Source organism: Excalfactoria chinensis, chromosome 11 (genome assembly GCF_039878825.1).
Source record: "Excalfactoria chinensis isolate bCotChi1 chromosome 11, bCotChi1.hap2, whole genome shotgun sequence".
NCBI lineage: Eukaryota > Metazoa > Chordata > Aves > Galliformes > Phasianidae > Excalfactoria > Excalfactoria chinensis.
Genome location: NC_092835.1, coordinates 9,606,730 through 9,633,118, shown reverse-complemented (window position 1 = coordinate 9,633,118; position 26,389 = coordinate 9,606,730). Strand labels below are relative to the sequence as shown.

Here is a 26,389-nt window from a genome sequence, read left to right as displayed (position 1 = left end):
AAAGGTCATCTAGTCCAACTCCCCTGAGACGCCTACAGCTAGATTACTGGATATACGTATTGAAGGTGCACCTCAAGTACAATGTCTTTTGGAAACATGTTCTACTATGAAAATAACAGAATGGGGAGGAATTTTATCATCTTCTTTGTCAGCTAGCATATTGTTTGTTCAAATGCAGACTCTGAAGAAGCCTTAAACAGGAATGAGCCAAGGCCACACTGAAAATGAGTACTATAACACAAACCATTTCATGGTTTTCATTTGTTCTTCTTCCCTTCTGAGTAAGCACTTAGTCTTTTGATACTCAATTTTCTTTAAATAACGTGGCTACTTAAAAGATCCCAGGAATAAAAGTAACAAATCTCAAGTCTTTCAGACATGCGGGATAAGAAGACTGGGATTCCTTCTCTGAGTGCTTGTATTTTCCCTCTTTACATTCTGAGTATAAAAGAAAGATGAGAAAAAGTGGAGAAACTGGTAGCCAGCTAATTAGAACTTCACAAAGTAAACATGTGAGCCATAAGCAGAAAAGAAATGGCAGTCCAAAACTTTTGTAATATCTTTCCAAAGGAGTACACACTGAGTGGTTGTTGGGTACGTTTACTCTCAATTGAAAGTATGATCCAAGTGGAACCATGCCATCCTAACAGATGGATGCGAGGTTAACCGGCCAAGAGACCATGTATGTGGATTAAATATGTTTGCTGAAGGCATGATTTGCAACCAGAAACACTGCTAGCAGCTGTCTGCATTGGGTTGTAAAGTCGAGGAAATTTTCAAATCTTTCTGATCCTAAATTGAACAGCTAAAAATATTTTCAGTAACACAGACTGTGCTTCGGCTTTGTCAAAAAAAGAAAATAAATTAGAGCTTTGCTTGTACTCTTAATTTGTAGAAAACCTCAACTAAAACTTTGGCCGCTTGCTCAGTGTTCTGAATAACTTGGCTAAGGAGCCTGAGGAAACCTGAGTTCTAGAATTTTGCACTGCCCTTGAGACGAAGAGTCCTTTGTATTTTGTTTTGAATGCTTAATATTATTAGAATACAGTTGCATACATTAGAATTATATGCAACTCCATATGTATCCCAGAAAATTTCTTTTTTCCTCCTAATTAAGTGTAAGTAACTTCTTTTTTGAGCACCTAGAAATGGAACATACATTAAGGCACACATGCTCTTACAGTGCTTACCCATAAGTCTGCGTGTTTTTCATTGACATAGAATACTAGGAAAAGTATAAATTGCTGTAAAACTGGAAAAGTCTTGTGAGTGAATAAAACAGATGTTATCTTAGCATGAAACAGATGTAATACTCACTAGTGTTTGTCTCATAAAGTATAGCATTTGGGTGAATGCAGCTGGTGCCAGGATTACAAATTAATCATGTTTGAATGCATTTTTGCTAATTAGATTCCCCTCTGTGACTACACTCTCCCCCCCAATAAATTCCAAATGTTAACATTTTTATTTATTTATTTATTTTAAGACTTAAAATCAGACACTTTTTTGGTATTAGAAAACTTTTCAGTAGTGATGAATTTGAAATCATCATTCAAAATCCAGCACTCTTATTTTGCTAAGTATGTCACTTTTACTATTTAGTGCCAATGTTGGTTTCTTCTGCTGATATCATAAAAATTTTGTATGCTGCAGAGCAGCTGGAAACTTTAATTGTGGACTTGTTTTGAATCAGACGCATTTTTATCTGTTGATTTTTCTCAGACCAGAACTAATACTGATTTATTTTGTGAAGTTAACTTCAATAAAACATGCATTTTGGGATAAGATTCTGTACTGGGCAGTAGTGGAAGTAGTGGATTTTCTGTCTAGCTTTATTTTAACTATGAAATACTATGAATTCTGTGCCAGCAGAAGAGATGGGACCATGTAGGAAAGGTAAAGGTCTTAGGATTCTATTCAAGGTTGTTTTAACCAGAACGGCATTCATAAAAATACTAGAAAACAGTATCATTCTATTATCATTATAAAGAAAGCTGAATTAATGAGATTACCTTCTGAAATCTCAACCAAAGCTCTTAATATATGTCTTTCTTACACCACATATGGGAATCTCATTGGATTTTCAAATCTGGATATCAACCATTTCTAATCGACTGCTTATCAGAGATAACTGGAGGAATTCTTTTCAATAAACTACTAAAATGATACCTGCTAATAATTTTCTAAAAGATGCCTATTATTTCTCATCAAATTAGCTGCTCATGCAGTCTTATCTTGGTTAAACGTGGTCACCCAAGCTTCTGAATTTGTTAAATTTCATCAGGTCTTCATAACTGATAAATTAACAAGAGAAAACAAAAAAGAGATCTTGTTCTGTTTTATCTAGGAGAGCTTTCATGCCTCACTTGACCCCACCTGCTGCAATGTCAGCCAATTAAGTCAGAGTTTGAGGTGCACATAACTTGGATGATTTAAACATTTTAGATTTAAAAATTAGTCCACCAATGCATAAAAACAAGTAATTAGTCAGTTTTCCTTTTACCCAAAATTTCAGTATAAAAATATGAGAGTAACAAACAGCTGGCTTCCAACAAGAAACAGAATTTAGCAAGTGGGCAGCCGCATACCCTGCCAGCTGAGATCCCAGAGTTGGGATTATGTTGTAGTCCCAAGCATAGCACGCTGACTCCATCAAGCCTTATGGTGGCAAAGCCATAGAACACTACAGAATATCCACATCTGGAAAAAAAAACCAAACATTAAATTGCATGGAGCACACACATGCAGTTTTAAACTGGATGCTTCATGCAAATGTGAAAAGCAAATAGAGATTGAATTTACTATTGAACTTTTACTTACAGGAAGTTGAAAGAGAAATTTCATTCCGAACAGAATGTGGACTTTATTATTCCTACTACAAACAGATGATTCAGGCTGCTTCCATCCAGCAAGGTATTGTAAACTGTGAAGTAAGTTTTACTTCATGTTGCCAGCAGACTGTTCTTAACATTTTTTCAAATATGGTTGAGGACAAGGAATGCCTTAGGTTTGAGAGATGGTGTAATGACTGTACTGGAAACAGATTTGTTCTGTTTATCTACCAGGGAGCCACTAAGGTATGGAAATGATCTATTTCACAGTGGTCCATTGGTTTCTGTGCCACACCTTCACCTTGAGAGACAACTTTCATATCTGTTCAGCTTTTGGCCTTGCTGCTTTATTCAGTACATTACTCTCATTATTTTTTGTGTGCTGTTATTTAATTTACATTATGGGGTATTTGTGGGAAGGGGTAATTTTACACTGTACACCAATACACAGTAAGTGACACAATGAGCAACTTTTAAAAGCAAACCAAATGCAATATAGTGGGGCTTACTGTGACTGCCATATTTTCTAGATACTTAACTGTTGCTCCCTCACAATTTTGCTTAACATTGCATGTGTTCAATGTAGTGACAAGAATGGTTTTGTACAAACCAGTACAAATCAGAATCTAAGTGCAGAAATCAATGTTTTAAACATTACTAAATACATAGTACTTGAATTAACACTGAGTCATATTCTAAGCAGGGAAATCCAAGACCTCAGATGGTCATAGTGATTTAGAGGCAGTGTGATCTGAATCCTTGGCTCAACATTTACAGGTTTTGGTGCAAGATCCTAAAATACCTTTGAAAAAATTATTCACTGTTCAAATGAAGATGGAGGGGGAAAAATGACAATCTCCTATTTCAATTTCTCTTTATCATTAAGGTTTACATGGTTTAGTATATGACAATAAAACTGAATCTGTGAGGACAATTAACATACTTGAAAGAATGAATGTTTACCAGGAGGTGTTTCTCAGCATTCTGTATAGGATTCTTCCAATTCAGGTAGGCATTTATTTATGGCTTTAGACTGTAAGTGCATTATGAAGATTGTCCAGTGAATCATAGCTCTCCTTTTCAGTTGTTTCTTTTTCTTTTTTTCTTTTTCTTTTTTTTTTTTTTTCCTCCAATTAGAAACATTTCTAATGACTTTTTGATTTATTAAAGCAAAATCTAATTCATATTAAGTATAATCCCCTCCCCAAGTGTTTGATGTCAACATCAGTGTTCTTGTGTTTTACAGCAATACCTAGAGCCTGTTTATTTTTATATCTACACTTTGTTTGGACTTCAGGCAGTTTATGTCATTGCTCTGTATGTAACAAGCTGGCTTCTTAGTGGAACGTGGCTTTCAGGGTTGTTGGCAGCTTGCTGGTATATTACCAACAGGTAGGTGAGAGTCAACATTCAGATTTCTAAAATTTCACCTCATGTCAACGATAGGGCATTAAACCTTTAGACGCATTATCAATTAGAGGAAAAGTGAAACTAGAAAGTTTCTCTCCAGATTAGCCAAAAAATGGAAAAAGTGGATGATACTTGCTTTTACAGAAACCAAAAGGCAAAGTAGAATTACTTGTGACTTAAACTCCACATGCTGCAATTTGGGGCTGCTTTGTTTATTTCTAAGTTAACCAGGCAGCACTTTATCTGTAAGATTTAATACATACTATAAATTATTTAACAATAAGTTTAAGTACAACACTTGAGTCACAGAAACAATCTGTGGATCTGCAGAGTCTTCATAATTTTTCAGAGCCAAGAATGTCTAAGGAACTAGAGCAACTAGCCTGCATATCTAAAACACCACAAAACATGCCCATCATTGCAACTTCTCTGTCACCAAAGTTGGTGCTACGTTTGCTTTAAATTTATGAAACTGTTTTTTACAGAATAGACACTACAAGAGTAGAATTCACCATTCCCTTGAGAGAAAACTGGGCCCTGCCATTCTTTGCAGTTCAGATAGCAGCCATCACATACCTGTTCAGAAGTCATCTGCAGCCAGCTCAAGAAGTGAGTATTTCTTATAAGTACGACACAGTAAAACTAATCAACAGAAATGCTCCTGTAAAACTTGGGAAAAATCACTTTAAAAGCATTTCTAGCACTGGAGTTAAATATATATGTCTGTGTTAATATATATGTATATACACACACACACTATATATATATATATACACACACATATATAAGTTATGCTTTTGTATATATTATGTACACATACTTTGCATAAATACAAGTAGTTGAAATTCTAAAGATAGTCATGCAAGTAGTTACTGCAGTTAGAGAGCATGTATTCACGTTTTAAAAGTGGATTTAAAACCAAATTAAATAATTTGATAAAGAAATTAAATGTTACATAAACTTCTTTCCACCCTCCTAGAGATTGACGCTTCTGGCTGTATTTGTAGCAACCTTCCTATTTAGCTTGACTTGGCAATTTAATCAGTTTATGATGCTGATACAAGCACTGGCATTATTCATACTGGACTGCTTTGACATACTTCCAACAGCAAAGGTAAGATCATGTTTGGAAATAAGCAGACTTTTCTCTTTTCTACAATAAAGCTAACAGTTCTGAAGTATTACAGTAACTGGTGTAAGGCCTGCATGCCCTTCTGCTTTTGAATAATCATAGCTCGTATATTTTAGGTGAAAAAGTGAATAATCAAAATATACATCATTCCTGTATGCTTGTTTTTTCCCAGCTGATTTTCACTTCATGTAGTTAACTTATGTTGCTAAACTTTCATCTAATTTTATTAAGATGTTGCTATAGTTTGGCAGTACTAAGGGAACTGCTTTTAAACACCATCTTAACATTTATTTAATACCACAGCTTGAGTATGTCTTATGGAAATGGCCAGGAAAAAAATAAATAAAAATCTTTGAGATAAAGTTATAAGAGTTTATGAATTTTACTTCTGTACATCGATGTTTGAAAGCCAGGTAGAGGCACTGCACCACTAAAACAAAGTCAGACAGGACTGCCCAGGAGAAGCAGAATTCATCTATCATACACTATTGTCCAGCAGAAAATAACACTGAAATCCACCAGAAACAGAATGAGCCAAAAGTAAAGCAAATATCACTAGGAAGATGTTAGGAAACAAGTACACTATAGAAGATGAAACCATTGTCTTCGAATTCAGTGCCAGTATACAATTCTGCTGAGATTTTAGCCTTTGCAATTAGTACACAATTTGAAAAAGCTTCCCACTTAAATTTAACAAAATTATGATAGAATGAAGAGTAATTCAGGTTAATTTCATTTAAGACGTGATGCTGATTTGAATATTAGTGATTGTATTAACATAACCAAATGTTAGTATGGTGACTACATATCACAATAATGTGGTTTATTTAAGAGATAATGAAAATAGTTCAATAAATTTGTACATGTAAGCTGAAGTTAACAATTAGTTCGACTAATTAGCTACTAATTATACGTTGGCAAATTAACAGCTTAATCCTGGTCTATAACGGATATACCACACCACTGTTATTTCATATTAATTTTCCAAAAGTGCTGCTTAATTGACATTTTACAATTAATTTGATGACCACAGTAACACAAGACTGAAGTTCACTGTCTGTAAAGTAAAATTTATGTTTTGGTCCCAATTTATCAGAAATTCAGCTGTTTTTTTAGTGTTTGCATCCAAGTGAATGGACATAATGGTTTGAAAAGACAAAAGGAAGTCACACAGATTAGATAATATTTTAATATTAATATTTAAATTTAATTTAATTAAAATATTTAATAATAATATTTTAATGTTGTACTCCACTAAGCTTTAAATCTTTAGTCATAAAAATACATTAGAGGCTACAGGTATACTTTTGTGACTAAGGAAAATAGAGAACATTTCCCAAATCCGAACTAATTAATATTTCTCTCACTTTGCAAGTATTTAACTTGTCCAATTTATTATAACACCAGGTATCCCAGGAAAAGTATAAAATATTAACTACTTCAGGATATAAATATAGAAGAAAATCTAGTGATGGCTGTGTGATGATTTTGTGCAAGAAAATTGTTTTGTAAAAATAACTAATGTTGAAGTAAATTATAAAACACATTAAAAGAAAAGCAGCTTCCTGTAAAGTTTTGCAGTCATAGAAGTCTCATTTTTACAGGTTACATGGCTCTATATCATCCAAATTTCTGGATTACTGCTAGTCTGCGCCCTACAGTTCTTTAACTCAATGATACTTGGATCATTACTTGTAAGCTTTAATGCTTCTATCTTGATAGCAAAAACAATCCAGGTATGTATTGAAATATGTTTGAAATAACATATAAACAGTGTGACATATATATATATGAGTAATTTATATTCATTATAATCTTAGATTTCTAGTACTAATTTGAAAAATTACTTTAGAATAAAAGAACAAAAACATTGCATGATCAAATAATGAATTCAATTACACTAACTGCAACTGAGCACACCAAATACCATAATTCTCTGATTGCTATTAACACTTAAAATTGTGCAAGCTGCCATTTGAATCCCACAAAAAATCTGCATCAATGGACTTCACACCTGTTTCAGCAGTTTTTGTCTTGGATGTAGAGATCTGCCTCAAGCAAAATATTCTATGAGAAATAGATACATGTTAAATTCAGTTTACTGAAATGTGTTTTTTCCTTCAAAGATTAGGATTTTTCCTCTGTTTTTTCCTCTTCCCCCCATACCCCGATAGTGGAACAGCTGACAGCCTATAACCAGAATATATAAACCTACAGAGCTTTCCCTGCTGTCTCTCACTTATGCAACCTTCTAAAATCAGAACTGTGATTTTATTTCTTAAGATGAGTCTGCACCTACTCCAAATTGTCTATGAGTAGAACAGTTCTCATATCTGGAGATCTGAATTGGTCAAAATCGTATCAACTGACATTTGTTGTCACTTTGCCACATTTAGGTGGAAAGCCTAATGAATAGATACTTGAAAAGATATGCATTTGGCTAGTTACAGAACTGTGCAATGATATGCTGAAGAGTTTTTATGATACTGTCCCTTCAGTTTTAGGAAATAAGTATATATTTATTTTAGATATTTGTATGTCTGAACTTTTGCTTCTGTGGGCCTAATGCAAATCTCATCCTGACTTAAGGCCTAAACACATAACTGATTTCAGATAGTCTTTGTTGGTTTTGTACTTCAATATTTTCTTCTTTCTAGAAAAACCTAAAAAAGGGCAGCTTGCTTAACAGGCTTGGAAAACTTATCCTCCATGCACTATTAGTGTCAAGCTTGACTCTTCTAGTAAATAAATTTATCAAGGTAAGCAAATTATTTTTTAATATAGAAGTGTTAAAAAATGTAATACGTTGAAAGGTACGTGTTAAGAGGTCACATACAATAATATCTTTAAATAAAAGTTTCCATGAGATTTCACTGCATTTCAGAATAGGATTCAGAAATTAAAGACTGTTTTGCTAATTTTTTTTGTATGATTTTAAAACATAGTCTTAAAATCGTTAATGTAAATTAACACCACATATTCAAATACATATTTATAAGTAGAAGCTCAACTTATTGGTGGCTTCAAGTTATGAATAAACTAGTTTTACACTACATTATGATACTGCTCAGCATTTGCAAAGTTTCAATGACTGACTCTTCAGTTAATGCAGCTGAATTGAATACATGCGATAAAAATGATGCAGACAATACAATACCTTTACTTGCTTCTTGTGCATAGAGATCTACACAATAGTGAAGACAGTAACTCCATTTCTTCAAGAAACTGTATAACGCAAAGGTTAAAACTTAGTACACAAGGTGTATAAAAATATCACAATAAGATGTAATAAGTCACTGAAGTAAAAAAAAAAAAAAAAAAAAAAAAAAGTATAGCTAAAGCCAACTCATCATTGGTAATTTTTATCTGTAAACAAGAAAAAAATAGTACACTTTAAAATGTAAATAATTTGCTCTTGGGGCCACAGCACTGCATTACAAAATGAGTACATATTTGATTGCAAAACATCCTATCTTTGTAAGCCTGTGTTTATTCATAGTTTAATTTAAAAGGTTAAGAAAACTTACTTACTTTGGTTTTTTTTTTGATACTTACAATATAATTGCTCTTTTATTTTTTCCCCCCCTCCATAGAAAATTCTTAACCTTGAGTCAGATGAACATATATTCAAATTCCTCAAAGCAAAATTTGGGTTTGGAGCAACAAGGTATGATTTAACTGCAATTCTACTTTTTGTTGTTCAACAGCTGCACCATTGTGGCTTTATGATTGCTTGAGAAAAAAAACAAAACTGATTATTTATTTCAAATTATGACATACTTGATGATGAGTATTATTCTTTTTTCTTTAGAGATTTCGATGCTAGCCTCTATCTTTGTGAAGAAGCTTTTGGTTTATTGCCATTAAATACTTTTTCAAGACTCTCTGATACATTACTTTTTTATGTCTACATATTCGTTCTCTTCCCTATGACCGTAACAGCTGTCATTGTTGCTCTTCGGAACCTCAGGTAAAATACATTTCAAAAATAATTCAGTTTGTTATGTTTTGTCACTTTTGCTTTAGCTTTTAGTCATTGTTGTTTTGTTTTTTTTAATCAGTTTTATCTTCAGCAGACATGGGAAGTGACTGCATTAGACCAACAAGTTCAAGCATGATTTTCTGTAAACAATTACAGTTTAGAAATAATCACTTCTAGAACAGCATATGTGAAAATAAATACTTAATGCTGTATCAAGCTGGTGCTAGAAGGCTTACTTATATCAACTGTAATATAAGGCTATGGACTCATAAAAGCAGTCTTGCCCTTTAACTTCAGAAGGATTAGATGCTTTTATTAACACTTACTGCTTGTTGTGCTTAATCAGCTGTTCAAATCAAGCCCTCGAAAAAATGGAAGAATGCACAATATCACTGAAGCCTGATGCTGCTTACAACTTAATTCACACCATTCTTTTCGGATGTCTGGCTTTAAGCACAATGAGGTACCTTCTAATTATTAATCTACTAAATGTTTTTGTAGACAACACATCTTAATGAAAGTGTAAAAAATGTTGACCACAAACTGATAGGGCCATGAACCTTCTTTCTCTCCCAGATCTGTAATTCCTTCTTGGCTAAAGCCCAATTTCCCCAAGCCCTGACAAAAATATTGTTTGGAATTTTGGGAGCAGATACGTTCTCAAGAGCACACAGCAAAGAGTGATGTTTATTTTTCATTCAATTATTGTAGAGTCGTGAAAGTGCAAGAAAACTGTTCAGAATTTCTCTGACATAAATTCCCTCATCAATACAGCTTGGCAAAAAAGTGAAAAGGCAAAAACTTGTCTGTATTATTTCAGAATGAAGTACCTCTGGACATCCCACATGTGCGTATTTGCATCTTTTGGCCTGTGTAGTACCGAAGTGTGGCGACTTATCTTGAAATGTGTTCGTCTCTACACATCACGGCGGGTTAGCACTACGCTTACTGCATTTCATAAAGCTAGGTTTTTTTTTGCTACACCAGACAAGACTCAGAACTTTAAAAATGAAATGAATTTTGTTTGTCCTTTCAAACAAATTTTTTCAGAAGCATGTTCGTATTAATTTAAGTATATTTGTTTTTATATATTGAACAATTCCATTTTAATACTCTAGATGGCAATATTGATATAGCTATGAAAAATAATGACAGCGTTACATCTTAGCCACCATAGTAAGAAATCATCAGCAGTCCAAAAAGAACTTTACAATCTATTAAAGTGAAAAACATGGTATTTTTGTAGAAAGCAGATTAAATTTATAGTTAAAAATCCATCATTTTATCATGGGTGTTCAAGAAGGGTTTCACTTTAAAACAAAATCAAAATAGGATTGTGACCTTAAAATTCAAAATGTGTAAATTCCAGCTCATTATAAGTGTGTCAGATCAATATGTTAATTATTAAGTAATTGCATAAACATATTGTAAGAATAACCTTTTTTGTGTGTGTGTTTTTTCTTAGACACAAGTGATTAAATATTTGATACCAATAATTACATTACTATACATTTTATACAAGGTAAGTATTTTTCACTCAATGTTTTGGCATTTTTTTTTAGCTGAATGGAGTTTTCTAGAAAGATATTTATGCATAACTGCATAGAAATTTATTGCTAACTTTTCAAAATCATGATAGACCTACTTAACATGTAAATACAATTTCATATGCACAAAAATATGGGAAGGGTAACTTGGACTCATTTGATCTAAAGTAGTTGTTCATAGAAAAAAATGGGTTTGTCTAATTATACATTTAAGTTACCAAATATTATTTATATGCATAGCGTTATGGAAATGTGAGCTGTCTGTTCTGATTTTACCTAAGTTCTATAAAAAATGCAGATTACATGCAGATTGTTCAATTGCGCACTGATTTACTATAAGAGCAGAAATAATCAAAACATTCACAGCAAAATATACTGCACTGCCTCATCATTTTAAAATGCAGAATACAAAAAGCATAAATAATGGGCTAAAATTATAATGTGTACAAGTTTATTAGTCTGTCGCAGTAGGGAGAGCTATATCATTAAACTAAGGGGCATACATTCCTTTTTCCCCTGCATTTACAAAGAAAAAATAAATACAAAAATCAGAAGGTACTTTGTTGGAGAACTAAACTGTGCAACAGTTTGTTTTGTGAAGTTACACTGATATATTCTACAAGTGATCAACTTAGACATTTTTTTTCCATTTGGAAGCTACTTGGGGAAGTCATTTACCTTTACTACCATCTAAGAAAATGATTGAAATAATGCCATTTGTTTTGATACAGATGATGCTACGAGCATAACATTCTAATTGATGGTCTAATATGACAGATCAGATAAAGAATGAGAAGAAATGCATTCCTATGAGTAGATACAAAGTTCCTGAATCCCATCAGATTCAATTCTGAAGTCAACAGAAATCACTGATTTTCATATGCTTTAGATCAGTCTTATTTTTATGTTTGTTTTTTTTCCTAGATATAGGACATAAATTTTACTGACATTAAAAATACCACCATTCAAAGTGCTCAGTGGGAATAATGAAATTCGTCAGCCTGGTACTTTTTCTTGGGCTTTCAGAAGTCAGTTCTTACCAATACAGCTACAAGAGCAGTGGATCTCTATGTATGTTTACTTTGCAAAGCAGTAGGAGTTGGTGAGCTTTCAGGAAGTCTACCTGACAGACAGATAAAACCTGTCACCAGATTCCCCCTCAATGACTGGAATAAAAATTTCTTTCAGAGGAAGTTCCAGAAACTACCAATCAGTTCTTTGAGACACCTTTTACATATTCTCCCTCTAGAAGCCTTACAACAAAACTGGCAGAGCAAGCAGCTTTAGACAAGGGACTTATTTCTTTCTACTTTCCAGATAAGAATTCACCCATTTTTACAAAAATGACTGCTCAGATTGCATGAACATCTTGCATATGTTTAACTAACAATCAAAATTAGCTATTTTGAACTAGTAGTGAATACAAATTTGCATTCTATAACCTGTTTTGGATACATTTGTCAGAAGAACCATGCTTTAGTGCTGTTCCTCAAAATAGGAGCATTATGGGATTATTAGCCTAATCCTAAATAAGCTAATGAAAGCCTCTTTTGAGGCTTGTGGTTACTAGGGTCCCAAATACATCACTTGATCATTACTTTATTCAGATACAGATGCAGCTAAAATGCTAGCTGTTCAGATTTCATGAAGTCTTGAGACCTACAAAACATCTGTATTTCTATTTAAATGGGTTTTCTTCATTACTATGGTACGAACAACTTCTTTCAGATAAACTGAAAGTGTTATTTCTGTGAATTCTTTAGCTGTCCCAGCATTCAGTAGATCACGCAGGGACACCAGATTTTCACAGAGCAGGTTTGCAAGATAATCCATAGAACTGAAACAGAGTCAATATCCTTCAGCCTCCAGTCAGAAAGGACTCCAGGCAAGTGATATTCCAAGCTCCCCAAAATGTTTGGCTTCCTGGGCTTGCTCAGCAGTGAAGAGAAGAATTTGTCTTCCCTCATTTCACAACTGCTTAATTGACCTATTAATCCCATGGGAGATCTTCTGAAGAGCAGAAATACACTGTTACAATACTACAATATACACAAGGAAAGCCATGATTTCTGCCTCGACCATCTATTAGATGTTTCTCAGTCTACCAGTCAGTATTTAACAAATGTATCAAGTAAAGAGTTATGCTACTAAGTGTCTCAATTGGGCCAATTATATCTCCTGCATCCCAGTCCTTCTACATAATTACACTTCTAGTCAAAGAATGCATTTTTGCCAAGTAGCTCAGCAGCTTCAGTTCCAGATTTGTCCTGAGTTCCAGGATGAAAATGGTATAAATTGGATGATTTGTGGCTTTTTAAGTCATTGGGAGGTTTTTTTTATACTTTTTCTGGTGACATTTCGCTTTGCAATCCAGCAATTCTTATTATCTAAAGAAAGCAGGTTTGGGATGTGTATCACCTGTTAAAGCTTCTATTGTAAAGATAGATAAAAAAAAAAAAAAAAACCACAACAACAAAATCAGTCATTAGCATCATCATCTTTCTTAATTGATCCCTTTTGCCCTTGAATATCTTCTATCTTAAGCAACAAGAAATCTTTTAAATATAAATTCATTCTATTAGTGTGGTGTTATTTTTGGTCAGCTTTTGAAAATCACTTTCAGTGATTCTTGTGTCCTTCCTCCAACTTTGATTTACATACACCTTTAAATTTTGAAATGTTTTCCCCAGACAATCTATTCACTATTCACTCATACTTTTCCTTTTTTCCTCCAGTGGTCTCTTAGTTCATACTGCTGAAATGCCATTACAGGCACCCACAACACACCTACTGATTTTGATTTCTCATAATGTCCTGGCTGGTTTTGTTCATTTAGTTTTAAGTTGCCTTTCTAAACTAAGTATTAAATTCTGATGCCTTTCATTCTCCTGTAGTTACTGGTGTTATTTGATGGCTTGGCTGTTACACATTGAGCTATTTTTATCTTATTGCTTTTCTTAAAGCTTGCTCTGGCTGGGAAAAACTTAAAATATTACCATTCATCCAGAGAACTGAAGTGGCTTCTTTATTAAGCAGATACCATGCACAACAATCACATTTGGTGGCAACTTTTAGTTTCCCACAGGTATTAAGAAATAAACTGATCTTAAACTAGTAGAGTACTGCAAACCTTCAGTGAGATCAGAATCTGTAAAACAAAGTTACTTTTCTCCTCAAGGTCACCACAACAAGCCATTACAATCCTTTTGGTCATCTAGCAGGAGCTGCAGATCTGTAACTCCCAAATTTGATATTATAATGACAGTCACATATCTTTCCTAAGAAGAGTAGACCTTGAGTCTTGTAATCAATGAGCTGGACAAGACTGATTACCATCTGAGAGGAATTAATATCTATTTCAGAGCATCCAGAATTTGTTTTTTTGTTTGTTTGTTTTTTCATTCTGTCTTCAGTTTGTTTCTTTTAATTGCAGTTCTGGCCAGGAATAATGGATGAACTGTTAGAGCTCAGAGAATTCTATGACCCAGACACCGTGGAGCTGATGAACTGGATTAAGTAAGAGGATTTTTTCTCTATTTAAGTTAAATGCTATTTATGTAAATCTAATGTTCTTAGTTATAGTCCTCTGTTCTGTTTATCACAGGTTATCAGTGAACTCTGGTGACCCATGGAGATAGTTACGGATGAAAGGGGTATCTAGAGGTTACCATATTAATGGCTGTGGAGAAGAGCTTTACGCAGAGTCCCTCACAGCCTGTTCTCCTCTGGTTCAGTATCATGCTATTGCATTGCATGCATGGCTGGGAACCAGTTGACTCCATTTGCTCCCATAAACACACAGTTTTCCCAGCTGAAGGAGGTCAGTTTGGAAGCGTCAAGTTTCTTCCATCATATAATGTCTACCTCTTTACATTAGTAGTTCTTTGCATTCAAAAGATTTTCTTTTAGATTTTACCCCCTGCTTTATAATTTTAAAAAGCTGGGATTGAAGTTGTACAGCTGGAAAATCTGTACCCACAGTCTGCTTCTTGAACTTGGAAATATTTATGCTTACTAGAATTAGTCCCAGCATATGCTCCAAACTGTAAACAAATTATTTGTATTTGACAAGGCTAAAAATAGGTGGAACATCTCTTGCAGGAGTGTGAGAGTTATTTCATACCCACCTCATCACGTCCGCTTTCTCACAGAGCACAGGAAAGTGGGTGTTTTATTCATGGGAACAGTTTGGAGCACAGCATATAGAAGATCCTGAGAAGAAATGCCAAAAAGGATGTTCTCTGGAGTACTGTGAATTTAAGAGATGCATTCTATTAACATACAGCTCATCACTAAGATCTTTCAGGTTAAGCTTTGAAGACAGATATTCCTAGAGTTTGTATTTCTTTGGAACATTTAATCATATACATATATTTTTAACCTTTAGCAAAGATGTTTTTCAAAGCCAGTTTTTTTTTTGTTTTGTTTTAAACAGCAGAGAATATTCTGGAAAGTACATTTGAGTTTATTACATAGAATACTGACCTATTTGAAGTATTTCCTTGGAGCCTTCTGTTGTGTTTTCATATGCAGTGAACTGGAGTGAAACCATTCACCCAGTCCATTTTGCCATAGTAGCATATTTATTGCACTCCATAACATTGTATTTCTTTATCTATAACACGGAAGGAGTAACTTAGAAGTGGAATGTATTACAAACTTTCACTGACTTATTTTGAAAGCAGGCCATGCTTTTTCCATCATTTAGAATCTTCAGGCATTCAGTTAATACAAGACAAATATTTATGGTAAGTTTCTTAAAGTAGGAGTTATTTTCTTAAGTTTTGTTGTGTTAAAAAAAAGAAGTATTTTATGATCTAGAGCTTGATAATTCTGCTACAGTTAATGATCTGTCAAGATTGGTGTCAGAAACTCATCATTCATTACTAAAATTCAGCATAAGGAGCTCTAATTTGTTACGTGTAGCAATGAATTAACTCTGTTGCAGACTCCACACAATAAGAAAGTCCTTCTATCTGCTTAGATCAAAATGCACATTAACTTGTCCAAAGATACAGCCTGAATCATTGCAAACTATTAGTCTGTCCACAACAAAGTATCTGCAGATGAATCATTAACTCTCCCCCCTACTAACACTACCATAGCATTTTCAAGAGATAAACAATATTTTAAATATATAAACCATAGACTGTATCAGATTGCATCCACTCTACAGCACAATTTTTGACATAAGCTTGTATATCCCAGGTTCTCCTTTATTTTCCTACCAATAACTCAGGGATAGTACACAGCTTTGTTCCCAGATGGGAGGTGTATATTAAAATTATTAGTTTTGGACTTGAGCCCTAAGACAACAGGAACAACAGGAATATCAGCATTGGGGGTTCTCTTTCATAAAGAATCTCAAACAGCCAAACACTGGAAAAGTAAACGGAGACTGAGATTTGCCAGAGCTTAAGTACATCAAATGGGTTTGACTCAAGTGTGGGGAAGAAGCAGGTGAATTTTATTTCACTGGAGACCCCACAGGTTTCCAAAATGCAGCTAAAGCTACAAAAAATGTAATACGTTACTTTTAGCCATTAATACAAATTACTGAATAAATTTTAATTTCAAGCCAGCTATCAATTTTATCTTTTCAGTCTTACTTACATACGTGCCTGATTCTCAAGGGTATTCATGATGAAATCAATACACGTTCTAGACTATAAAAGCAATATTACGCTTCTTTCCTGAAATTCTTGGGTTATCCTTTGTCTCTGATTTGCCCATAAAACTCAGGCATGAACTTGGTAGTGCCTGAGAGCAATGTTTATCGCACCATTGTATGTGCACTCCTTTCTGTGAGCAAAACAGACATGCATGAGATGAAGGCAGGAACTAACATGGTTGGCATTTGCTATTATTGCTATTTTCAGTCCTTCCAAAACAGAGGAGGAAAAGAAAAGCATGATAGCTACACTGAGTGTGCCTTAATGCCTACCATTTCCAGCTGAACATGTAATATTTCAGTAGACCATTCTGCAATTTAAAAGAGGAAAAACAAAAGAATAAAAATAATCTGCAGTGCCATTCTTAAGGAGACTTCTTCAGAATCTTCTTTTCAAGTCTTTTGTTTTGTTGATTCACATACCCAAGTGTTAGCAAAGGAAATAATCTCAGTTTTATCAGATTTTCTAGCTTTGAAAGCTGACTACAGAGTCAACTCCAGAGGACATTTGACAGAAATAACTATTTTCTTTCTAATAATAAAACCTCTAATTGCAACATTTGCCATTTCAGCAGGACTTCCCTAAAACAAAGCTGCAATAATTCCTTGGCAGCTTAGTAAGAGAAAGAATTACTACCACTTTTAGAATCTGCGCAAGTTAAGCACAGACCCTGTAATTCCTGTAAAGAAGCTTCATTTTTTATGTTTAGTATTTACATAATTCTCTAAATTCTCAAACTTAGGCAAAGGAAAGCTTCACACGTTTTCCTATAGTGCTTAGTTTACCCATCAGTTCAGCTGTAATTAACTTGTTGAAAGCTTAGAGCTTCAAAAATAAATTAGATTATTTGTTCAAAATGCCATCGGGTCTGCTTGGAATGACATTTAAATTATATAATGTAAATCAGTTTGACCTGTAAGTCCTTGTCATTATTTAGTGACATTTCGTACAGAATAAATTGTTTGCAGGTTGGGCAGTGTGGTATGGAGCTTGGCAGAAAGCTATAAAAACAAATTATCCTTTCATTTTATACATCATTTGCTCAGACATTTGTAAAAATTGCTTCATTTTTCTATAATAGAGAAGTGTCATTCTGTGCTTTGACGCACATTAGCTGCCTTGGATACAGACCACAGCAGTTAGTGTCTGATTCAGGTAGTGTTAAGGAAGGATGCTCGCATGAAATGTAGAAATTATCCTGTACCTGACGAATATTAGTTAATTGTCACATCTCCCTCTAGTGGTTGTTCCAGAACATTAAAGCTCAGTAGCAGCTATGATCTAAAGTTCTACAAGAACAGGGAAGGCAGACATTGCAGGAAGGTCACACTGGTAGAAGCACCTGCTGGCTTAAATAATGCTTGGTAAATAAAGTAGTTTTTCACCCCATCTAAGTAAAAGCAATTACGCTTTCAGAAAAGAGAGGGCTAATTGAAACCTGCACCTTCTACATTTTAGATAAGCAGTGTTATTAGTATATTATAGAAAAAGGACATTTGCCATTTGTTCTACATTTCTTTTGTAAGAAAAGGCTGCCGGCTGTATCTTGGAAGTGGTGTTTTGGTTTGCTCCTCAGTTGTTGTTGCTTGCTTGTTTTTTTTTAAACCAAGTTTGACTGCAAAGTTTGCTCTTGTGCCCTTTGGGAATCAGAGTTGCAGAATTGCCCTGGTGAGGCCAAGTTATAGATAAAGTAGTGCTGAGCATTTTAACACTTGATCAAATCCTGAACAGAAATAGACTTCTCACACTAAAACTCTCGTTACACAAACATGAACGCTGACATGAAGTTACTTTGAGAGAGTGGTTTTCCACTTAGGGTCTAAGCTTCATGAAGCCCCTATTTGAACCTTGTCCATGTTGTCTTCAGCTTAGTCTAAAGAACTTTGCTGTCCTGCAGATGCAAGGATGAACCCTCACTGACAGCCTGTCATGACCATTATGTTGACATTATATTCAATTCTAAGACTGATTTATTTCTCATAGTGAAACATTTATTTATAGTGAGAAAGGCTGCGAATGTTTTAAGTAAAATGAGTTTTTAAAAGAAATGTTTTCAGAATTTAAAATGAAACTGGTTTTTAAAAATTGCTGAAAAATGTGTATGTTGAGAAAGTTAAAGTGGCATATTAAATACTACCGCTGTCCTTCCCAGATGAGATTAGCAGTGCAATATTTTCTTAGGGAGGTTTTATAATTCTTAATTCATTTCTAAGCATCATCTCTAGAAAGGAAATAGTAAAAGTTAACACTTGTCTCTTAGCATTTTCAAGCCTGTCATGGAGCTTAAATATGACTGAATTTGTAGATTCAACTTCAAAAGGTTCCCTAAAGTGCACCCTAAAGCACCACATTTGTTTGAGTATCACAGGTGCCATGTGTGCATGTATATGAATTTTAGGCATCTGTTTACATTTCCTCAATTTAATTTTACTTGGTTTAACGTATACTTCTTTCTGCTGATTTAATTTTTGGTAGAAAATCCCTTAGTTATTTGCCCACTGAGTGATGGAAGCCAGCTAAGCACTTGGCATACTACAACCACTTATCAGCCTCTACTTACAGTAGCCTCTCCTGTCTGGCACGTTTATACCGTCTTTTTTTGTCTGTTGTCTCTTTTCATATATTTTAAATTCTGAACATGTTGGGGGAAGCACAGAAAAGAAATCTTTGGGGATTGTGTGCAGGGCACTTAAACAATCCTGAAATGCCAGGGATTTATTTAGTTAAAAATTCCAGACATTGGCTATGGTTTTCAGATGAGATCACAAAATCAATAATAGTATTTCAGCCTGTTGCATAACCCCAGCAATGCCCATGCTTTTTGCAACTAGAGAGACTTCCTAATTCGTCTCCCACAGCTGCTCAAATAGGAAGATTAGTACATCTGACAGAATAAAATTTCCATTCCAAGTAAATACCAAGACAGTAATGAATTTATGCATTCAAATAAGCCATTTTATATAGAATAACTTACATCAGACACAAAATGTAAGTCACAGTAAGTTTCCTGAACTATTTAAATAGTTATGATAAGGAAATTTGCAGATATTGAATGTTTATATGAACCCAAGAAATCTATGAAATATGAAGTGCACTTTCAGGAGTACATCATTAAAGGGAATATTGGAATTTAAGGCCTCATATTTGAGAACACAGTTACTTGACCAGTTTGCTCCCTGAATAGTGGAAATATTTTTTCAGTCTTTTTTTCTGTCTGACCTGTACCATGCGATGCAAAACTGCCCCCACAGTCTGAGACATCCTCAGACTTATCAACATTTCTTTAGGTCAAATACTCCAAACACAGCAGTGTTTGCTGGAAGCATGCAGCTATTAGCTGGAGTCAAACTGTGCACTGGACGGACATTAACTAACCATCCCCATTATGAGGATAAGCATCTGAGAGAGAGAACAAAACAGGTAAGAGTATTTCAACTGCTTGAGCTAATGTTTATCCATATCACTGGCTTTATTCAGGAAAACTCTTCCTCTCTCTAATGGCATACTGCAAGCGTCATTGTGTGCTGTACTTATTGCTCTAACTTACTGTGAGGTACAGTTCCTGGGTTTTATCTCTTTTGCAAAACTCAGTGCTTGGAGTACCTGACATATGTCTGAATAACTGAACTAGATGCCCAAGCTCATTCTGAGTGAACTGCGTTGGGTGATGTTGGTATTAATTGATCCGGCTGCTCAGTTGGGCTGTTAAGCTCACACAGAGCACTTCCTGATTTGCTCAGTAATCCCATAAGTTCCAGACATAATATTTTATACAAAAACTACCATGAGAAGCTCCAGAAAGATGGAAAAATTGTGCTGAAAGTTTTACAGGCATCTACCAGAACCTTTCTGAAAACAGTTGAAATATGTTTCAGTTTTTCAGTCAGCAGCAGTACTATTATCACAGCATCCATGATGTAAGTATGAATATAAGAAACTAAGTGGCAAATGAGTAAGAGTGGGGTTATAGTCTCTTGTGGGTATGTTGGGTTGTTTGGTTTTGTTTTTTTAATTCCTAATTCAGATCACATGGATCTCATTTCTTCCTCTGGTTCAAGATAACAGAATCCTACATATGCATACAGTGCACATATCTTACAAATTAATTTTCTTCTTTTAGATCTATCAGATCTATGCCAAGAGGTCTCCTGAAGATGTTTACAGAATATTGCGCTCCTTCAGCACAGACTATGTGATCCTAGAAGACAGCATTTGTTATGAAAGGCGACACAGTAGAGGCTGTCGGTTGCGTGACCTTCTAGATATAGCGAATGGTCATGTAAGTATCACATAGATTTATAAAGAGAATATGTCTTGCTTAGCATCTTCTTCTGTCATGATCTGGAGTAGCTTCAACCATTTCCACTTCATAAGTGTGGGAAGTAAAACCTGATGGAGCTTTTGGACATGCTCAGAATTGCCATATTGAACCCTCCTTGCAAGTATTTACAACAAGAAATACAAACCCTCCTTGCAATAAGTATTTGATGAAATTCAGCCTGCACAAAATAAGCAATAGCTTCCTACTGAGCTTCAGGTTAGCAATACACAAACAGTGCTCTCTTTCACAGAGTAAATCAGTTCACAGCTTTGGTTCCCTTGGGGAAAGTAGACAATCGTATTACTCCATTACATTAGGGGAATTTTTAGGCTTTTCTAGAACTGACCTGGAGTCACAGCAGATGATGTTGCCCAAAGCAGATATTTACCACTGACAAGTAAACCTTTATGCATGGTAGAGGCAATGGTACAGCAAATCTTACTTGTTCATTAGTTTGTTAACAACTCTGTCTAGTCCGACCATCTGAATGTGTTGTCACATCGTTGTTTTTAGTTTCTTGTTATTTCTTGTAACCGAACTGGCTAAAACTATTTCACAAATGTGTTCAATTTCATTACAGATCATGGATGGTTTGGGAGAAAACGAACCTGATTTGAAGCCTTCGTTGTATCCTCGCTTCTGTGAGGAAATTAAGAAAAATCTGCCTTCTTATACTGCACACTTCACCAGAGTGTTTCAGAACAAAACGTTCCATGTTTACAAACTTGCTAAGCATAAATAACATTTCCAACAACGGCTTCAAGTTCAGTATTTTGATGCTAGGACCCACGTAAGAAAATGCAGAAATTTACAAACATTTTCCGTTTGTAAGACATTTTACACGGATGGTTTCTTGCTTAATTACTGCAATTCTTTTTTTTATTTGTTTGGGTTTTTTTTAAAGACAGTTTTAGTTTTGATAATCTTTTTGACGTTGCCAAGATTTTCATAGATTCATAAATAAATGCTGGCTGGGACCATTTTGATTATAAAATCTGACCTGCTGAATACGTAGGATGTAACTGTTTTCCAGCTGTAACCAGTTTAAAGACACAAAACAAGCAGCATGCAAAACCACTGCAGCCTATGCAGGTCTGCTCAGTGCTGTGCATTTTTACTACAAAATGATAAAAATCCAACAAAAGCAGGTCATGCTATTCTGTACGGAACATGTATTATCTGTGTGAATCTTTCAATAGGTAAAAGAAAAAAAGGGTTTAATCTTACAAATCTGATCTATTCTGACAGGTCTTGTATGCTCTTTCAGTGCCTCTCTTTCGAATTCATTGGGAATGTATGTGGGTATGAGTTTGGAAGTTTGTGAGTGTGATTGCAGAAATCATTGTCCTGCATTTTTAGCGAGACAGAAACACACAGTTTTATAATGTTAGGCATTTAATGATGGAGTGTCGTATTTCTGATGATTAAGGTCAGAGCATGCTTGGTACACGTTGCATGTATCCCTGTAAAATATCCCTGAGCTCAGGACAAACAAAGAACAAATTCCTCAGCATGGACTCTTGTGTTATTTTCTCTACTTGCTCCCTGAACTACAGGGGATCTATTTCCCTCCACATGAATTCCAGAAGTAGGGTACCGAAATTAAACAGTGCCAACTTTACATAAAAATAAAGACAAACCTAAAACTGACAGGAACTTTCAGCATTAGAGCTTTGCTTTACTTTACTCCAGATGCAAAGCTGTTAATTTTGTCACAGAAGTCACCGTCTCTGTGCCCTCTATGCTGAGACAGACTACAGTTACTTAAAATATATCTGGCAGATGAAGTGAAGGCAGTCCTCAGTCCTGAGATTTTGCCATTTGTTTGTAGCCTTTGTTGTTTGTTCTTTTTTTACCAGGCTAGAACTTTGCAGATTGTACTGACTTTTTAAATGCTGTGTAGATGACGTATCACTTTGACTGTGTCTTAGCACTGCTTTTGGTTTTATATTGAAATTAGAGATTAAATCTAATTGGAAGTCTAACAGTACTCTCCAACTTTAATTAGATATCCACTAGGATCATTTATTTCTTACGAAAAACTGAATTGTAATAATCAAGTGCCTCTAGGCCAACGTTGAATTAACATTTGAACACCTATAAGAGTGTCTGTGGCCTGTGCAAATAACTCTGTTATAATAATTACCACTGCAATTAATTTCTAATGATGGGAAACTTAAAGTGCTACTGATAGCAAACTCCATACTTAATTTAATCAAGATGTGTAATGAGATTAGCTTTCACAACTGAGTTGTGTTCCAATTCCAAATGATTTAAATGTTTTCCCTTTTCAGTTGTACGAAGGTAAATTACTGCAGAGACGGAGAGAGTTCTGTCACATGCTCAAACAATTTTATATTCAGTAAATACTCATTAAACAATGTTGAACATCTCTCTGTACTTCCATGCTAACACAAAAAGAAAGCGTACTTTAATCAGACTGTATTTAAATCAAACATTGACAGTGGCTAGGCTGTTAAACCGAGCAACTGAAACTCCTGAATAATTTCTGTTCTGTATCCCTTAATGAGGTTGGAGACCACTGCAGTTTAACATAATACAATAATAAAACATTTTAATCAGTATTAAAACTTTAATTAGGCCTGTAATGATGCATGCCTGTTCTTGCTGAAAGCATGGGTCACTGAATTCCTCAGTGAGTGCCTTACAGTAATTGAAAACAAGCACATGTAAGGTAAAGTATATCCGGACTGAACCGTCTTACTTTACAAACGTGGCTGTATCTTTCTTTAAAGGTGCAGTAACTTTCTTCTGATTGAAATGAGAGATTTGAAGCTCCTGTGGCACCCCAAGATTCCCACCATTTATTTGTCGGTAACATCTAAAACTATTGCAGACCATAATTATTTTGAAATAGACTCTTTCTCTTCAAAAGCTCAGCCTCTCATTTGGCCAAAGGAGAAATTTCACCTTTCTGTACGAGCTACCAAGTGGTTTTGGTTTTTAAGAAATACAAAAAGCAAAAGCCAGGCATGCAAACCATGGCTCTCCTGATGCAGAACTACCACAGTAACAACTTCTGCTCCTAATCCAGACGTCCCCCTAAATTAGGGCACAGAAATTTGAAGCATTAGATAGACACAAACATTTTTCAACATTCTACATTGAGCAGAATTTGTGGTACTTTCCAGTAATGCCAACAGTTTCTGTACTTGAAACATGTAAGATGGAAGCGCACGCTTAAACAACTACATAGTAAAACAGCTCTAAGACCATTCTTATAACAGCAACAGAAAATGCCAAGGAACAAAAGGACTTACCAGCTCCAAGGAAAGGCCTTCAGAAGCAGCAAGCAGCTGTTCTCCTGGTTGACTTTAAAAGCTTGCCAGCACTGAGGCATGCTGGGGAGGCTGTTGGCCAAGGCTGGGGCACAGGTGGTACAAAGGGCTACATTCTGTGTTCCTGGAGGCTGGGTGTAAGCACTGAAGACCTCCAGGAGGTGTTTGTCAGGCTGATTTCCTCTGCTTCCTGAGTCTTATGTTGAAAAGCTGCTTTTAAATATGCATTTTTATTTTATTCTATTCTATAATAACTTTATCTGTTCCTGAACCACATTATTCTGATGCACCTTATTTCCATGTGGCTGTTGTGGCATCACTGTTTCATCGTATTAAATACGATGCACACCCAAGAATGCAACGCACTCACAAAAATCTTACAAATAAGTGACCATGTGAATGACACCATCGTGATTTCTTGTCTGTGTTAGCTATTGTTAGGAAGGACCACTAAGCTGTGCACTGTAAGTGGAATGGTAGGCATCGAATGACCTATTTGAGATCAGAGAGACAAAACATTACACGTAGCCAAGATGGTTTTAGGGGAGAAAAGCCTTTGAGGTCTGTAAGTAAGTAATTTTCATTTTGCGTTTCAAAGTTCTGTTGGTGCGATCTAATATATAGTTATTTTATACGTTGTTGTAAAGGGATGTGTGTACTAAATAAACTGTGTAATTGGAAAATCAGATATTTTGGTTTTTGTGGTGGGATGGACTAAGAAAGTTGCTGTCAGGAAATCTGTTTTGTTTCAGGCTGTATTAAGGGAAGGAAAGAATTTTTCAGTAGTTTCTACTTTCCTCAGGTGTCTTTACAAATAATGATCTTAGAATGAGTGAGTTTTTTGGGTGTTTTATCACCAATGGTAATTAAGCACAATTAATTTAATTAATGGGATATAATCGTAACATGTTGTGCTTGTGTAGGTAAGATTCTGTGTTTCGGAGAAGCAGGCTTCTCAGAACATCTTTATTTGCCAACAGCACTCAAGAGGAAGGTGCACACTATTTAAGTCCCCAGGAAATGGTCATGGCTTTGTAGGGCTTTTTTTGGGCATTTCTGTAAGGAAGAAGCTCAGCTTGCTCCTCCTCTCCTAACCCTGCTTCTTTTACAGCTGTGGCTTGTCTTCTAAGTGTGCTAGCCAGTAGGTCAGACCTAAGGACAATCAGCTTTCGTATGGCTTGTCTCCATGTTACATACTTGGAATGTTATGTTAAAAGGGGAAAAACACGAAGATTAATACAGTTGGCAGGCAGACAGATTAAATACTAATATCCACACGATTATTTAAATTTCAGACCTTTACAAATATTTTATACTAAATAAAACGTTCTTAGTACATGTTAAATTCTGTAAAGAATGTGGAAGAAGATTAATAGAAGTACCAGATTACTGAAAATCCAACTACCCAGGGACATAGTGATGTTTATTTACATTTTTTCACCACCCCCCCATTCATTGCAAAGCTTCCTGTTGGCAGCCCAGCTGTCCCTTGTTCTGGAAAGATGTTTGTGCTGCACTGTGATAAGGGCTTTTGTACAGGAACTGAAATTCTTGCATCTTGTATATGCGGAACAAGTGCTCTCACAAACTGCACGGTAATTAGAAGAGCAAATGCAAATTAAGACATATATTAATTGAACTAATTAGTAATCTCTAGAAACAAGGAAAGTGTGTCTTTAATAGAGCGTGACAGCTGCAAATGTGTATGTGATGAGATTCTATATACATAAGTTCATGTAGCATTTGAAATGTTTTTTTCTGACCTTTTTGTTTTATTCTGTAAAAGCCTTTGTCAAACTGCAGTTCCAAACACATCAACTGAGTGTTTATTTATTATTTGTTTGCTTACAAACCAGTACTATAGCTGGAATTGGGATAGCAGTAGTAGAGCAGCAACTTCAGTTTCAACTTCAGTTTGGCTTCCAAAACTGCCTCTTTGCAAATGGAAATGAGAGACTTCTCAACCTGAGCAAATCTACAGCTGTGACTGAGCAACCCAGCTGCTCATGTGGCTCACAGTGACCAAGCTACAAAGTTCTGGTCTGGTTTGCTTTTACTCCCACCCAGTAACTATTTAAGTACCTTACAGATGTCTAAGAGCTTCTCCGGGACTGAGCTCTCCTTATCACTATATCCTGTAGTCAGATTATTTGGGCGCTTTCTTGGGAAGGCGAGCTGCTTCCCTCAGCTCCTTC

At 35.2% G+C, this 26,389-nt stretch overlaps 1 protein-coding gene and 1 long non-coding RNA gene across 6 annotated transcripts in view; one reads left to right on the top strand and one right to left on the bottom strand.

Annotated features, from left to right (window-relative positions):
* Positions 1-24,879, top strand: part of DPY19L3 (dpy-19 like C-mannosyltransferase 3) — a 29,103-nt gene extending 4,224 nt beyond the window's left edge. The window contains exons 4-19 of one of the 5 annotated variants that reach the window (XM_072346181.1): positions 2,823-2,913; positions 3,718-3,839; positions 4,078-4,223; positions 4,727-4,850; positions 5,221-5,355; positions 6,978-7,109; positions 8,031-8,132; positions 8,967-9,040; positions 9,185-9,343; positions 9,702-9,818; positions 10,176-10,287; positions 10,821-10,877; positions 14,336-14,418; positions 19,862-19,994; positions 20,695-20,853; positions 21,476-24,879. In XM_072346181.1, coding sequence (XP_072202282.1) covers positions 2,823-2,913; positions 3,718-3,839; positions 4,078-4,223; positions 4,727-4,850; positions 5,221-5,355; positions 6,978-7,109; positions 8,031-8,132; positions 8,967-9,040; positions 9,185-9,343; positions 9,702-9,818; positions 10,176-10,287; positions 10,821-10,877; positions 14,336-14,418; positions 19,862-19,994; positions 20,695-20,853; positions 21,476-21,637 — 1,908 coding nt within the window. In that variant the 3' untranslated portion in view covers positions 21,638-24,879. Of the gene's footprint in view, positions 1-2,822; positions 3,078-3,717; positions 3,840-4,077; positions 4,224-4,726; positions 4,851-5,220; positions 5,356-6,977; positions 7,110-8,030; positions 8,133-8,966; positions 9,041-9,184; positions 9,344-9,701; positions 9,819-10,175; positions 10,288-10,820; positions 10,878-14,335; positions 14,419-19,861; positions 19,995-20,694; positions 20,854-21,475 lie in introns of those variants that run through there. The other 4 variants (XM_072346177.1, XM_072346182.1, XM_072346180.1 and 1 more) reach the window with 4 other exon arrangements.
* Positions 7,140-15,580, bottom strand: LOC140257140 (uncharacterized). The gene is made up of 3 exons (XR_011904975.1): positions 15,030-15,580; positions 8,531-8,598; positions 7,140-7,440 (listed from the first exon to the last, which is right to left on the bottom strand). It is a non-coding gene; the product is annotated as an uncharacterized lncRNA (long non-coding RNA).
* Positions 24,880-26,389: the final 1,510 nt, after the last annotated feature.